Raw genomic sequence first — 12,175 nt, 5'->3', positions numbered from 1 at the left:
AAGGGAAAAATGAGGAGCTGAGACCCAGGGCTTAAGTAGAAAGCAAATGTTTTGAGAATGAGGATGGCAACAAATGTACAAATGTGCTTGACACCATGGATGTATGTATGGATTGTGATAAGAGTTGTATGAGCCCCCAATAAAATTATTTTCTTTAAAAGTTCAATTTATGATATCATGCCTGGAATTCATCCATGTTGTTTATTTCCAGTCTAAGAGACCTTCACAAGATACCCTTTTTTGGCTTCAAAATACCACTGAGTCCTGAGGTACAATTGTAGACTCAACGCCACAGTCCTACACAACCAATGGCCTTGTCACCAGAATCATCTGAATGTGACTCCGTGCCTGGAAACCCATCTCTGGGCAGTCATTTATTATCAATACAACTGGAAATGAAATTCCCTTGATTAGACAAGATTCATTCATGCTCCATGTCTGCCCCATAGGAGGTGAAACTTGAGTGATTTCAATGAGTTAGTTCTTCCATTTGAGCGCTGATCCAAACACATCCTGGAATTTAAAACCACAAATGGTCCCCATGAATAGACCAGCTCTTTCTCTAACCCACATTCTCTCACTCACGTCTGGGTAGCACATTCCTGGAGGCTCAAAGTATTTCCCTATTCAAAATGGGTCAGAGAAGAGAATGGGTTTGTTTGCACCAGCGCCAGAACTGAGCACAGCCATTGACTGCCATGTCCGTGAGGTACAAGGTTCGAGATCTTCCAGGGGGGTTTATCATGACATTCCAAGTGCTGCTGCATTTTGCTCTGAGAGCTAGCCAGGCCTCATCCATTTCACCATTATTCATCTGGGATGTAAATAAAGACTGTCACATTCTTTCATGCCGGGAAGCCAAAGCTGTTCTGTTCAGTGGCCCATTTTCCGAACCAGGTAGACACTGGCTTTGCTAACACACTGCAACCATTCCCCAGGCCATGAAGAAATCATCACCCTGCCTGTCACCCATGTCAAAGGTCGCGGGCATCTTCCCCTGCCTGCTGAGCACAGAACTTTGCTCCCCAAAGTCCAAAATGATGATTCAGCAAATAAAGCCCCACTGCAGCTCCTGGAGGAGCCTCCGCAGAGGCGACCCAGGCTTTACCGTGTGTAATGCCAGCACTGCTTCTGCTACTAGGAATCTCTAGCCACAACTGAACGCATCCCTTGAATCGTCTGGCTTCTGTTATTTCAAACCAAGCCCTCCACATTACTTTAATGTGGGGGTTACTTGAAAACATAATTGCTAGGAATAACCACAGTAGTACATTATTGTCAAAAACTAAGCAATCTTCTCTCTCTTCCACTCCCATTAGCCAGAGCGTCAGCTCCATCACGTGTGTGCTGTTGTGTACACAGACCTTTGAAAGAAAAGAAAACTACTTGTGAGCAGACCACCAGGCCCAAGCGCAGTCTAACTGGGAAGGAATTCAGCACCACCAAACCAAGGATGTTTCTGTTCCGTTTTGGTTTTTCCGAGGAGAAAACTGGGGGCGAATTTACTTCCATTGAGCGCACCTATATACTCAAACCAATATGGCCAGAATTCCCACACACACCACCACCACCACAAAATATATCTTCTTTGTGAATTAATTTTGGCAAATGTCGGGGCTATGAAAAGTAGGTCTCATTCTTGCCCTTGAATCTTTTCACTGATAGCAATTGGAAACCTAAGGGACACCCCGGGTCTACCTCAGATAGCAGACCAGTGAACGAACCACTGGCAAAGCCATTACTCAGGCAAGATGAACTGCCAAAATGGACTCTAGGCATGAACTACCTAAGAAGGACCCACCAAGTGATCTGTTGTTTGGCAAGTACACAGCCAGATGAACAAACCCAGAGGGTCACTTGTTAATCGATGAAGCAGTCAAGATAAGCCTAACAAGTAGTATACTATTTAACAGAAGAGCCAACAACTAGGAGAAAACAAATGACTGAATGAGTAGTTCATAAGAAAACAACCATGAAGAATCTGGCGGCACCAAACTCAGTTTCATATGAAAGACTACCGAATGGCCAAGGGAGAAGCTCTCGGCTAAGCCAATCACACACCATAAAATCTGGGACAGCAGACCACCACAGGGTCACCAGGCACAACTGAAAACGAGTGGCGCGGCTATACTTACGAAGGTTATTGATGGGGGTCCGTGTATCCATGTTTTCATAATGCTGGACGTGCACAACGATGTTTAGGTCTCTTTCCATATGGTCGGTGTTGCAGTGGCCCTGTGGCCTCATGACATCTGCAAGGGCCCTGAAAGAAGAGAGAATTTGTCTTGTTCATTCAGAAGGCAACCATTGCCACCTACTGCGCACCAGGCGAGAGTCACTGGGTGGTGCAAATAGTCAGTGCCCTCCGGTGTGACCCGGAAAGTGGGAAGTTCGAGCCTACCCAGAAGTCCCGTAGAAGAAAAGCCTGGTGATTAAATTCTCGGCTCCCCAAACAAGCAGCTACTGAAAATCCCATTCCCTGGATGGCGGGCGCAAATGGCTAAGCGCTGGACGGCTACACAAAAGGTCAGTGGCTGGAGCACCCAGAGGTGCCTCCTCTGAAAGGCCCCATCCTGGAAGGCTCTGTAGAGTGCAACTCCACTCTGCACACCCCAGGGTGCCCGGAGCCACAACAACCCCATGCGTCCAGTGCTGTGCCTCCGGGAGCAAGCTGCCACATGGTAAGGGAAGAGAAAGGGAGAAGCAAGGAAATCAACACAATTAGAAGCTACGTGGAACCACACAGAATCGTCCACGTTGACTCAGCCCCGCAATGGCAGTATTATCCAGTCCGTGGAACTGCGGAGAGGATTTAATGAAGAATGCAGGGAAGGTGCCAGACAGTCTGAAACCCCATGGATTTCCTTCCCTCCTTTTGTATCTAAAGAGCCCAGGTGGTACTGTGAGTTAGGCCTTGGTTCGCTAACTGCAAGGTCAAGGGTTCAAACTACCAGTTGATTTGAGGGTGAAAGATGAGGCTATCTGCTCCCATAAAGATTTGTCTTCTCGGACTCCTTCCGATAGCAGTGATTCTTGTTTGGGGCAGGCTTTGATCCCAACATTTCAAGTCCCTTGGAGCAACAGTTGGGGACTGACCAAGGCGATTTACCAGAGACCGGACACTATTGGCATCACTTTAAATGTCTCCCTTCAAGAAAGGAGCCCAGAAATGCTTTCTGTGGATTCTGTCTCTAGGCAGACAGTAAACCAAGGCTCAAGGTCACACAGCCAGGAAGCTGCTGCACAGGTTTAACCTGGAACCAGGCTATTAGCCCTGCCCCTTTGCACCTGGTCTCCTGAGGTTGTGGGGATCTGCTGGACCCCATCCCCATCCCCTCCCAGTGTCCTCTCTTCCTATCTGGGATGGAGGAGAGCTAAGGAAGAGGGGTGCTATTTGTATTCAGGTTCTATCCATTTCTCATCATCTCAAAGCCTTCGAATACTTTCCCAAGGTCAACTACAGATCTTTAGTCTCCAGGTTAGGTTGGTTTTGTTTTTATTAATCACTTTATTGGGGGGCTCATACAAATCTTATAACAATCCATTATTTAATTGTATTAAGCACACTTGTACATATGTTGCCATCAACATTTCCAAACCATTTTCTTTCTACTTGAGCCCTTGGTATCAGCTACTCCCTTCCCCCTCCCATGAATCTTTGATCAATTATGTATTATTATCCAGGTTAGGTTTTTAAAAACAAGGAAACACTTGGGAAAGGTACAGGTGACCTTCCCAGGGGATGTCAACCAAGGGGCAGGGGGAAGGCTAAGTGTTGGCACAAGCAGAGAACATCACACCCAAAGCTGGACCTAACCAACACCACCTTTCTCTTTAACTACCCTTCCTCATCTGCTTATGTTGTTACTAAGGGACCCAGGTGGTTCAGTCAGTTAGGGTTGGGCTGCTAACCGCAAGATCAGCAGTTCAAACCCACCAGCTGCTCCAAAAGAGAAAGATGACGTTGTCTGCTCCCGTAAACATTTACAGTTTCAACCTTCATGAAATGATCACTGAAGATAAGGGTGTTATAGCAAAGTGTGATGAAGAAAGCACATGGTGCCCAGCTATAAATCAAAAGTGTCTGGGGTCTTAAAGGCTTGTATTCAAACAAGCACTCATCTAAGTGAGGAGTCAACTAAGTCCACCTGGAAAAAGCCCACCAGCTTGCGTGATCCAAAGATGACAATAACAAAATCCAAATATGACAAAGGGAAAAGTATCAGAGACTAAATGAACAACCAATTTGTAGATGGCTGTTGAGGAAAGTGGGAGCCCAAAACCCATCTGCAGAGTACCGAGTCAGATTAAGACTCTAGCAGATCCCCTATAGCCACAGGCAAGAGTCTTGAACAGCTTTGTTATCGGACAGTGATCACTGTAAACTGGCTTGAACTTGATACTTTGTCAGTTGACCTCCGTCTTCACCCAACCTAAATTTTTTCTAGGCTCAAGTGTTTCTTGCTTATTCCATGACAAAAACTTCCCTGGTTTTTTGAATGTTGATGGTGGTCCCTTCTTACTTACTCATTATTTATATTATTATTATTTTATCCTTACCACTTTATTTTGGTTTTGTTTTTCATTGTTTCTGTTGGGTTTCCTTGTTTATGAAGCACCGTAGATGCATAAAGGTAATGACTGATGCAAGAGTTTATAAGGGCTGTGGAGGTGAGGGTGGGAGATAGGGAGGGTGAGGGGATTACAATGAGTGTGGGAGAGTATAGGGAACACTAGAACTGACTGTGATTATACAACTCATTTTAAAAGTGATGTAGCCATGGAAGTATATGCTAGGTGAATACTATATCAAGGAAACCTCAGGTTAAAAAAAAACAAAGAAACCAAACTTGACCATTGGTTACCATAGGTGAAGGGGAAAGAGTTGTTGCATAGGGTACAGTGAATTTATGTCAATGGTGGTGGAATAGTTTGGAAAAGGATATCAGTAGTGGCTGTACAGCACAAAGCGTATAATCAATGACACTGAGTTATACAAGTAGAAGTTGTGGATTGGAGACTGTTCTATTGTGTACATTTTTGCCACAATTAGAAAATAATATTAAATGAATAATAATGACTTCAAGGAAAAAGAAAATGTTCTAGAATTGAATATGATGACAACTGTACAACTCTTCTTGATATTATTGAATTATTAAACTGGATGACATATAAATAAAGTACTAACAAAACTATTAAATTAAAAAAAGGGGTTTTTTACAATTTTAGAAGCCGTCAGGAGTAGTTGTGTTCTATCTTCTAGGCCGCTATGAGGCAGAATGAACTCAATGGCAGTGGGAATCAGTTACTGGCCCCGCACTAATCAACATGAACTGCAGTGGAGGAGACTGATAAATAAGTCAAAATCTAATGAACTACTATGCTAACTGTGATGTGAAACAAAATTAGGAAGCGGGCGAGGGATGCAACTCAGTCAGGGCAGTCAGGGAAGGCTTCTGGGAGGAGGAGGCATTGGAACGCTGGAGGGGGCATCCTGAGTGATAATGAGGAGCTACTTATGCAAAGTCTGATGGAGGAGAATTGGAGCCAACACATCAGCTCCAGAGTGAGAACACGCTGGGCATACTGAGGGTCGAAAAGGAAATGGCCATCACTTCTCCAATTACAGTGAGTAAGCAAACACAATGAACAACAAAACCCCAAACCCCTCACTGCAGTATCCATGCTGGTCCATGGTGACCCCAAGCTCGTCAGAGAAGAGCTATGCTCCATATGGGGTTTCACTGCAACCACTTCGGAAGTGGACCGCCGGCCCTTCTTTCAAGGCTGAGCACAGCAACCGTGCATACCACCTGGGAACTGCATATAAAGAGGCCGTCAATGTTCCAGAGTGGAGCCCAGATCCTAGGATCTTGACTCAAATCCCCCGGGCATCCCACCCAAACCGTACTCTGCCTTCAACCTGAGCATTTCCTAAGGCAAGAGAAGCCTGACGGTTGTTTTCTAGCCTGCAAGGGCAGCACGAGGGAGGGAGCTCTCTAGAACAGCCAAGATGTTGGCAAAGGTCCTCAGACATATGCTGAAAGGTGCGTGCTTCGCTGTGTAAATCATACCTCAATAAAGTGGGTTTTCAAGGACTCCATGCCCTAAGGCAAGCAGAGATCCTGCAAGAGAAAGAACCTGCAGGCTTGTCCACATCCTGCAGCATGGCTGTGTGAGCTTCTGCAGCCAGGGAAGCTGGTCACCCAGGATCAGCACAGATGTGTAGGAAGGGATGGGCAGGGAGTTGGGAGAAGAGAGAAACAGCCAGGGGTAGAGGGGCACTTGCCGCTCGGTGGCATTTCTTCACAAGGGCTTTCAGTGTTCTGATGCCTGTTTGAAGAACTGCTATTAAATGGATTCCGTTGGAAGGTTGGCAAAATAAGGAAATGTTTCTACCGGTTCCAAGTCTAGAGAGCTTCAAACACGTTTTCCTGACCCCAAAGTCACTGAACACCAAAGCCCCCACCAAGATGAGGCCAGGCCCTGCCCAAAGCAGATGCAGAACACACTGGTGGTCTTGATCTTATAATGGCCGTGTGATCTCCCCTTTGCCCCACCACCACCACCACCCCATTCACTCATACATAGTTATTTGAGCTAAGTCTGGCTCGCTTGAGTTCAAAGGCAGAGTGGTTCAGGGGCCCAGTCTTGAAGACTGACATCTGAACTGCCAGGCACCTATTCCTCTCCTCAGAAAGCAAACTGTGCCTTTGTCAACAGCTGGCTGATCCTGCTTCTAGGCAGAGGGAGTGTGGAGATAGAACAGCCCCCCGCTCCCACACACACACACACACACACCCCAGCTTATGGAAAAATGGCAACGCCAGGAGAAGGGCCTTCCCCATCAGTCTGCCCAAGAATTGGTGGGGCATTTTAAGGTCCTCATACTCTCCTGGTCTGAATCTACCACTCCTTCCTGCTAAGATTTAAACCTAAGACCAGAAAAGTTATGATTAGGGTTGGCCAAGGCCACACAGCTAAATAGATGCAGCCCAGTAAAGGGCAGGAACCAAGTGTCCTTTCTGCACCATCACTGCCTTCGTACCATAGATCAAACCTAACCCAACCCATTGCCTCTGGATCTATTCTAACTCATAGCAACCCAGAAAGTTAATCTTTAAAGGAACAGACAGTCTCATCTTTCTCCCCAGGAGCAGCTGGTTGGCAGATCTTAGTCGCTCACCTTGCTGACACCAACGCCAAACCCACACTGCCACCAGGGCTCCTTTCCAGTAAGCCGGGGATAGAAAGTTCAAACGATTAAAATGCTGCTAAGAGCATATCAGTGCTCATGGCAGGCCTATCGCTTAGGAAGCCTCATTGTTCTGCTCCAGAGATGAGCACATCAGACTCAGAGAGTGGAAGCAACTGGGCCAGCCCACACAGCCTGTAAGTGATGGATCTGGGGCTCGATCCGGACCAGATGATCGGCAGCCATGCTGTCAGGATCCAACTTGGATGCATCTCTAAAGGGAGCCAATCACATAGCGAGTCAATTAGCTGAGGTGGTCACTGAGATGAACTTGGGACCACCCCGAAGGGTCACCTGTCTGCAGCAACCCACAGTTGTCATGTTCAAATGCAAGCTGTTTCAAAGACTCTATAGAAGAATCCTGATCAAAAGGGTATGAATGTAGGACAATGTCAAATTCCCATGGAAGCTAGACTTTCTGGAATTATGGCGGCTGGGTGAACTGCGCCACCCCACCCCACCCCACACACAAAATTATTGCCTGAAATAGTGCACAACTTAAAGAAAAGCCCAATTTTGCCATGCCTACTGATTTTCCAGGAGAAATCAGAAATCCAGATTTCTGTGTGAAATCTCTTAATTTTCATATGCAAGCAATTGGTTCACCATGGGTTTTAAACTACTGCACCTAGAAACTAAAGCGCCTTAATAGTCACATGCAATGAACCTTGATTGAACTGCGACTTGAAAAACCAAGTTGTAAAAGAAATTTTTGATACAACTAGGGATTTTTTAATATGATTGGCTATTTGATGATGCTAGGGAATGACGGCTCATCTTCTTGGGTATGATAGTGGAATTGTGCTACGTGCTTGTTCTTAGGAGATCCACACTAAAGAATTTAGGTATCATGTCTACAACTTATTTTCGAGCCCCTCCTCCCAAAGAGAAAACCAAAAAGGAACAAGAAAAAAACAAACCCACTCTTGTGACACAGCGATCCTATAAAACCAAACCAAACCAACACACTGACTGCCATCGAGTCCCTGTGGACTCATAAAGACCCTATAGGACAGGACAGAACTGCCCCTGCTAGTATCCCAGACTGTAACTCTTTATGGGAGTAGAAAGCCCCATCTTTTTCCCAAGGAGTAGCTGATGGTTTGACCATGTGGATCGCAGCCCAACAAGTAACCACTGCACGACCAAGGCTCCTTAGTGATCCTATAAGGTACAGTAAAACTAACTGGCTCATGGGGCTTCTGAGGCTGTAAAGCTCTATAAAAGCAAATTGCCACATCTTTCCCTTGAGAAATGGCTGGAGGGTTTGAACCAGTGACTTTTTGGTTAGCACTTTAGCCACTGTGGCACCAGTGCTCCTCCACAATAGGAAGAGAAGTAACTGATGAACGCATGGAAAGAGGATAAATAAGAAAGATAGTGCAAATATGACAGAGCATTAACAGCTGCTCAGTCTAGATCTGGGGTTCTCTCGCAGGGACAATTTTGACCCCAGAGAGCATCTGATTATGCTTGGAGTCATTTTCTCACAAATGACTGGTCCACCTAGTGGGTAAAGGCCAAGGGAGAATGCTTACATCCTGAAGTTCTCAAGACAGTCCCTAAACAAAGAATTACCTGGCCCCGAGTGTCAAGAGTGCCGAGGTCAAGAGCGAAGGGTATGCAGTTGTTGTTGGACGCCATCCAGGGCCACCTCCTGTGTCTCATAGTAGAACTGTGCTCTATGGGGAATGGCTGATTTCCAAAGATTACCAGCTCTTTCTCCCTGGTGCATATAGTAAGTGCACAATAACTGGGGGCTCCTGCGGTTGCTAGTGGGACATGGGCAACCCCACAAGTACAGAGTAGATCTGCTGCATACGGTTTTCAAGGTTGGGATCTTTCCAAAGCAGGTGGCCGGGTCTTATCTGTGTGCGCCACTCAGGGACTGAAGGATAAACGAGAGTTCATTTTCTTATTTTTTTAAGGTTTTCATAAGTTTGATTTGTCTCACAATTTTAAAAAATGAAACCATTTCGATAAAATAAAAACACCTTTCAGTCCAGCAAAACACAGAAGCATGCTTGGCAACCAGGGCTACTGTCATTCCCACTTTCCTCCAATAAGCAGGGGTGGAACAGGCTGCTGCGCCCTGATTGAGGGGCTGCCCGTTGTGTTTGTGCCCTGCTCCCTACTGGGGGTGTTCCCCTAACCCCTCTGAGCAGCCCAGAAGCCCCAGGCCCTGAGCAAGCACGCTAACACCTCGAGGGGAATCCCCACCAGGTCTCAATTTGTCCCTTGGGACAACACAAGGACACTGCTCACCAGGGAAAGCTTAAGAGACAGGAGCAACAGCATGCTGGGAAGCTCTGCCAAGAAGGGGCTTCCAAGAGAGATGGGAAGAAACACCATCTCAGGTCCCTGGCACCCTCAGGCAGAACAAATGAGGAGGGCTGCCACTGCCAGTTAATCTCAGTTGATGGCCAGGCAGAGCCTGCCACCTCCCCAGAGAGCATTCCCCAGAGCACTAGGCCAAGCTAATGAGCCAACTGCCAGAGTTGGGGCTGGGTCTGACTACCTGGGTTGCTAGGGCAGCCCCAGCCCCACTGAAACACCACACAGGTGACCAAAAAAAAACTCACTGTGTTCGAGAAAAACCAAACTCACTGCCTTCGAGTGACTGCTGACTCATAGCAGCCTTCTGTGGGTTTCCAAACAGTAATTGCTTACAGTAGTAGAAACTCCAGTCTTTCTCCCATGGAGGTGCTAGTGGTTTCAAACACCTTAAGCAGTTCGAAACCAGCAGCAGCTCCTCCGGAGAAAGACAGGGCTTTTTACTCCTACAAACAGTTACAGTATCAGAAACCCACTGGGGGTCACTGTAAGTCAGCATTGACTCCATGGCAGTCACGGTTACAGGCAGTGAAAAAACAAGCAAGGGAAGGCAGGTAAGGGTCACCTTGGCCTCACCCCTCTCAGGGATGAAATCATCCCTTCCCTAACCTGTCAAATATTCCTAAACCCCAAACCAGTGATTCTGTAAGTGTGGAACACTTTCAGTCAGAACCATGCATAAACGATTGTTAAATACAGCTTTCCAGGGCCACCCGGAACACCTACTGATTTAGAGTCAGTAAATGGAACTAGGGAGCCCTGGTGGTGTGGTGGTTACTCACTCGGCTGTGATCCACAAGGTCAGCAGTTGGAAACCACCAGACGCTCCGCAAGAGAAAGATGGGCTTTCTACTCCATAAACCGTTTCATTCTCAGAAACTCATGGGCAGTTCTACAGGGCCACGGTGAATAAGAATTAACTTGATGGCAGTGAGTGTGGTTTGTTTTTTTTTTTAGTTTGGATGGAACCCAGGGATCTGCATTTTAGTAACACCTCCAGGTTTGGACACGCACTCGATCTGAAAATATCTGTCTCAGGAGCCTGTGAAACCATGAATCTAGAGCAGCAGTTCTCAACCTGTGGGTCTCGACCCCTTTGGAGGTCAAATGACCCTTTCACAGGGGTCACCTGATTCATAACAGTAGAAAAACTACAGTTACGAAGTAGCAATGAAAATGATTTTATGATTGGGGGTCACCACAACATGAAGAACTGTATTAAAGGGTCATGGCATTAGGAAGGTTGAGAACCACTGGACTTGAGGGGGCAGTTTTCTAAGCAACCTTGGACAAGCCAGGCAGATGACACCCTGATTGCCCCTTCTGTAAAATGGGCATTAAAACAGCCTGTGACTTACTGAGTAGTAGAGAGAACTAAATGGGAGAACTTACACACACACACACACACACACACACACAATGGTACAATGTCTGGCACGCAGTGTGAACTCAACAAATATTATTCTTTTTTCCTGAGCAGCAGAGAGGAGTGGGGGCTTTTTAAAGGTGTGGATGGTCAGGCTCCACCACGCCGCTCTAAATCAGATTTAATTATTGGGGGGAGTGTGTTTCAAGCACAGCATTCCAAGTGATTCAAAACAGCAGTCTGGGTTTAAGAACTCCACTGATGAGATTCTAAAATCTGTTAAAATCCACTAATCTCTTCCTGAGCAGGTACTTCCATCATGTCAGTCTTTTCCAGAATTTTTCCTGGACCCCCATTGAGACCCAGCTACCCCTGGAGGATCCACTGGCCAGGGACTTGTCCTGGCCCCTGCAATCCTGAAGGTGACTGCAACCTCCTTGATAGTCACCCTCCATCCCCTGCTGGGGGGCAGGGCTGGGAAGCTGGGTTCCTGACAGATTTTCAGGACCAAGGTCTAGTGCTAGCTTGCTAGGCCACTCAGATGAAAGTACAGAAATCCCCCTCACTGTTCCTTTAGAAGCTTCATCCCAACCCCTTCCCCAACCTTAGAGATCCGGTTAGTCCAGCAATAGGCTCAGCAGAGATCTTAGAGGAGGGCTTTAACTCCAGTCAGCAAGGCTGCCTACCTGTCTACCTGTCGGTCTCTGGACAATGCTCCCTAACAGGACGACAGGCTGCATCAACTGTGCCCCCACCTCCTCTGTGCCCTCATTTTTCCACAAGAGGGGCTGCCCAGGATGCTGAGGAGAACAAGAGGTCAGCGCTGGGCTCGGGGTGGGCTCCAGCTGCCCGGGTGCACCAGGGGCTGCAGGGGTGGGTGGGGCCAGCTCCTCATTCCTTCAGTAGGTCAGGCTTCTAGAATCCCCTGGGTGCTTTGCTCTCAGGAGTCCTTTGCCCAGGGAACTCACCTCCCCACACACCTGAACGGAAAGAAACTTCCTCGCCTCTTTCCCCAAATCCCTCCCCTCTGGAAGGGGTGGGGGGATAGGAAAACATAGGATGCCCTCTGCGTATAAATAGCAAATAATTACTAGTGAGATGGTGATGTGCCTTCGCCTATTTTTGGTGGGTCTCTTTGTTCAGATGTTTTTAGACCGGCGCACGGGGCGCGTGCACACACTCGCTCACGCACAGGCCTGGCGGAGGTGTGTGCAAGGAGG

The 12,175-nt window shown here is 47.2% G+C and overlaps 1 protein-coding gene across 1 annotated transcript in view; it reads right to left on the bottom strand.

Moving 5' to 3' along the window:
- SHISA9 (shisa family member 9) overlaps positions 1 to 12,175 on the bottom strand; it is a gene marked incomplete at its 5' end in the record, with an annotated part of 308,545 nt that overhangs the window by 294,752 nt on the left and 1,618 nt on the right. The window contains one exon of the mRNA XM_030888503.2: positions 2,136 to 2,263. Within this exon, the coding sequence (XP_030744363.2) occupies positions 2,136 to 2,263 (128 nt within the window). The remainder of the gene's footprint in view (positions 1 to 2,135; positions 2,264 to 12,175) is intronic.

Source organism: Echinops telfairi, unplaced genomic scaffold, assembly GCF_000313985.2.
Source record: "Echinops telfairi isolate 266 unplaced genomic scaffold, ASM31398v2 ScPeMD7_5;HRSCAF=22, whole genome shotgun sequence".
In the NCBI taxonomy this organism is placed as follows: domain Eukaryota; kingdom Metazoa; phylum Chordata; class Mammalia; order Afrosoricida; family Tenrecidae; genus Echinops; species Echinops telfairi.
Note: the sequence above shows the minus strand (reverse complement) of the source record. Positions and strands in the feature narration are given on the sequence as shown.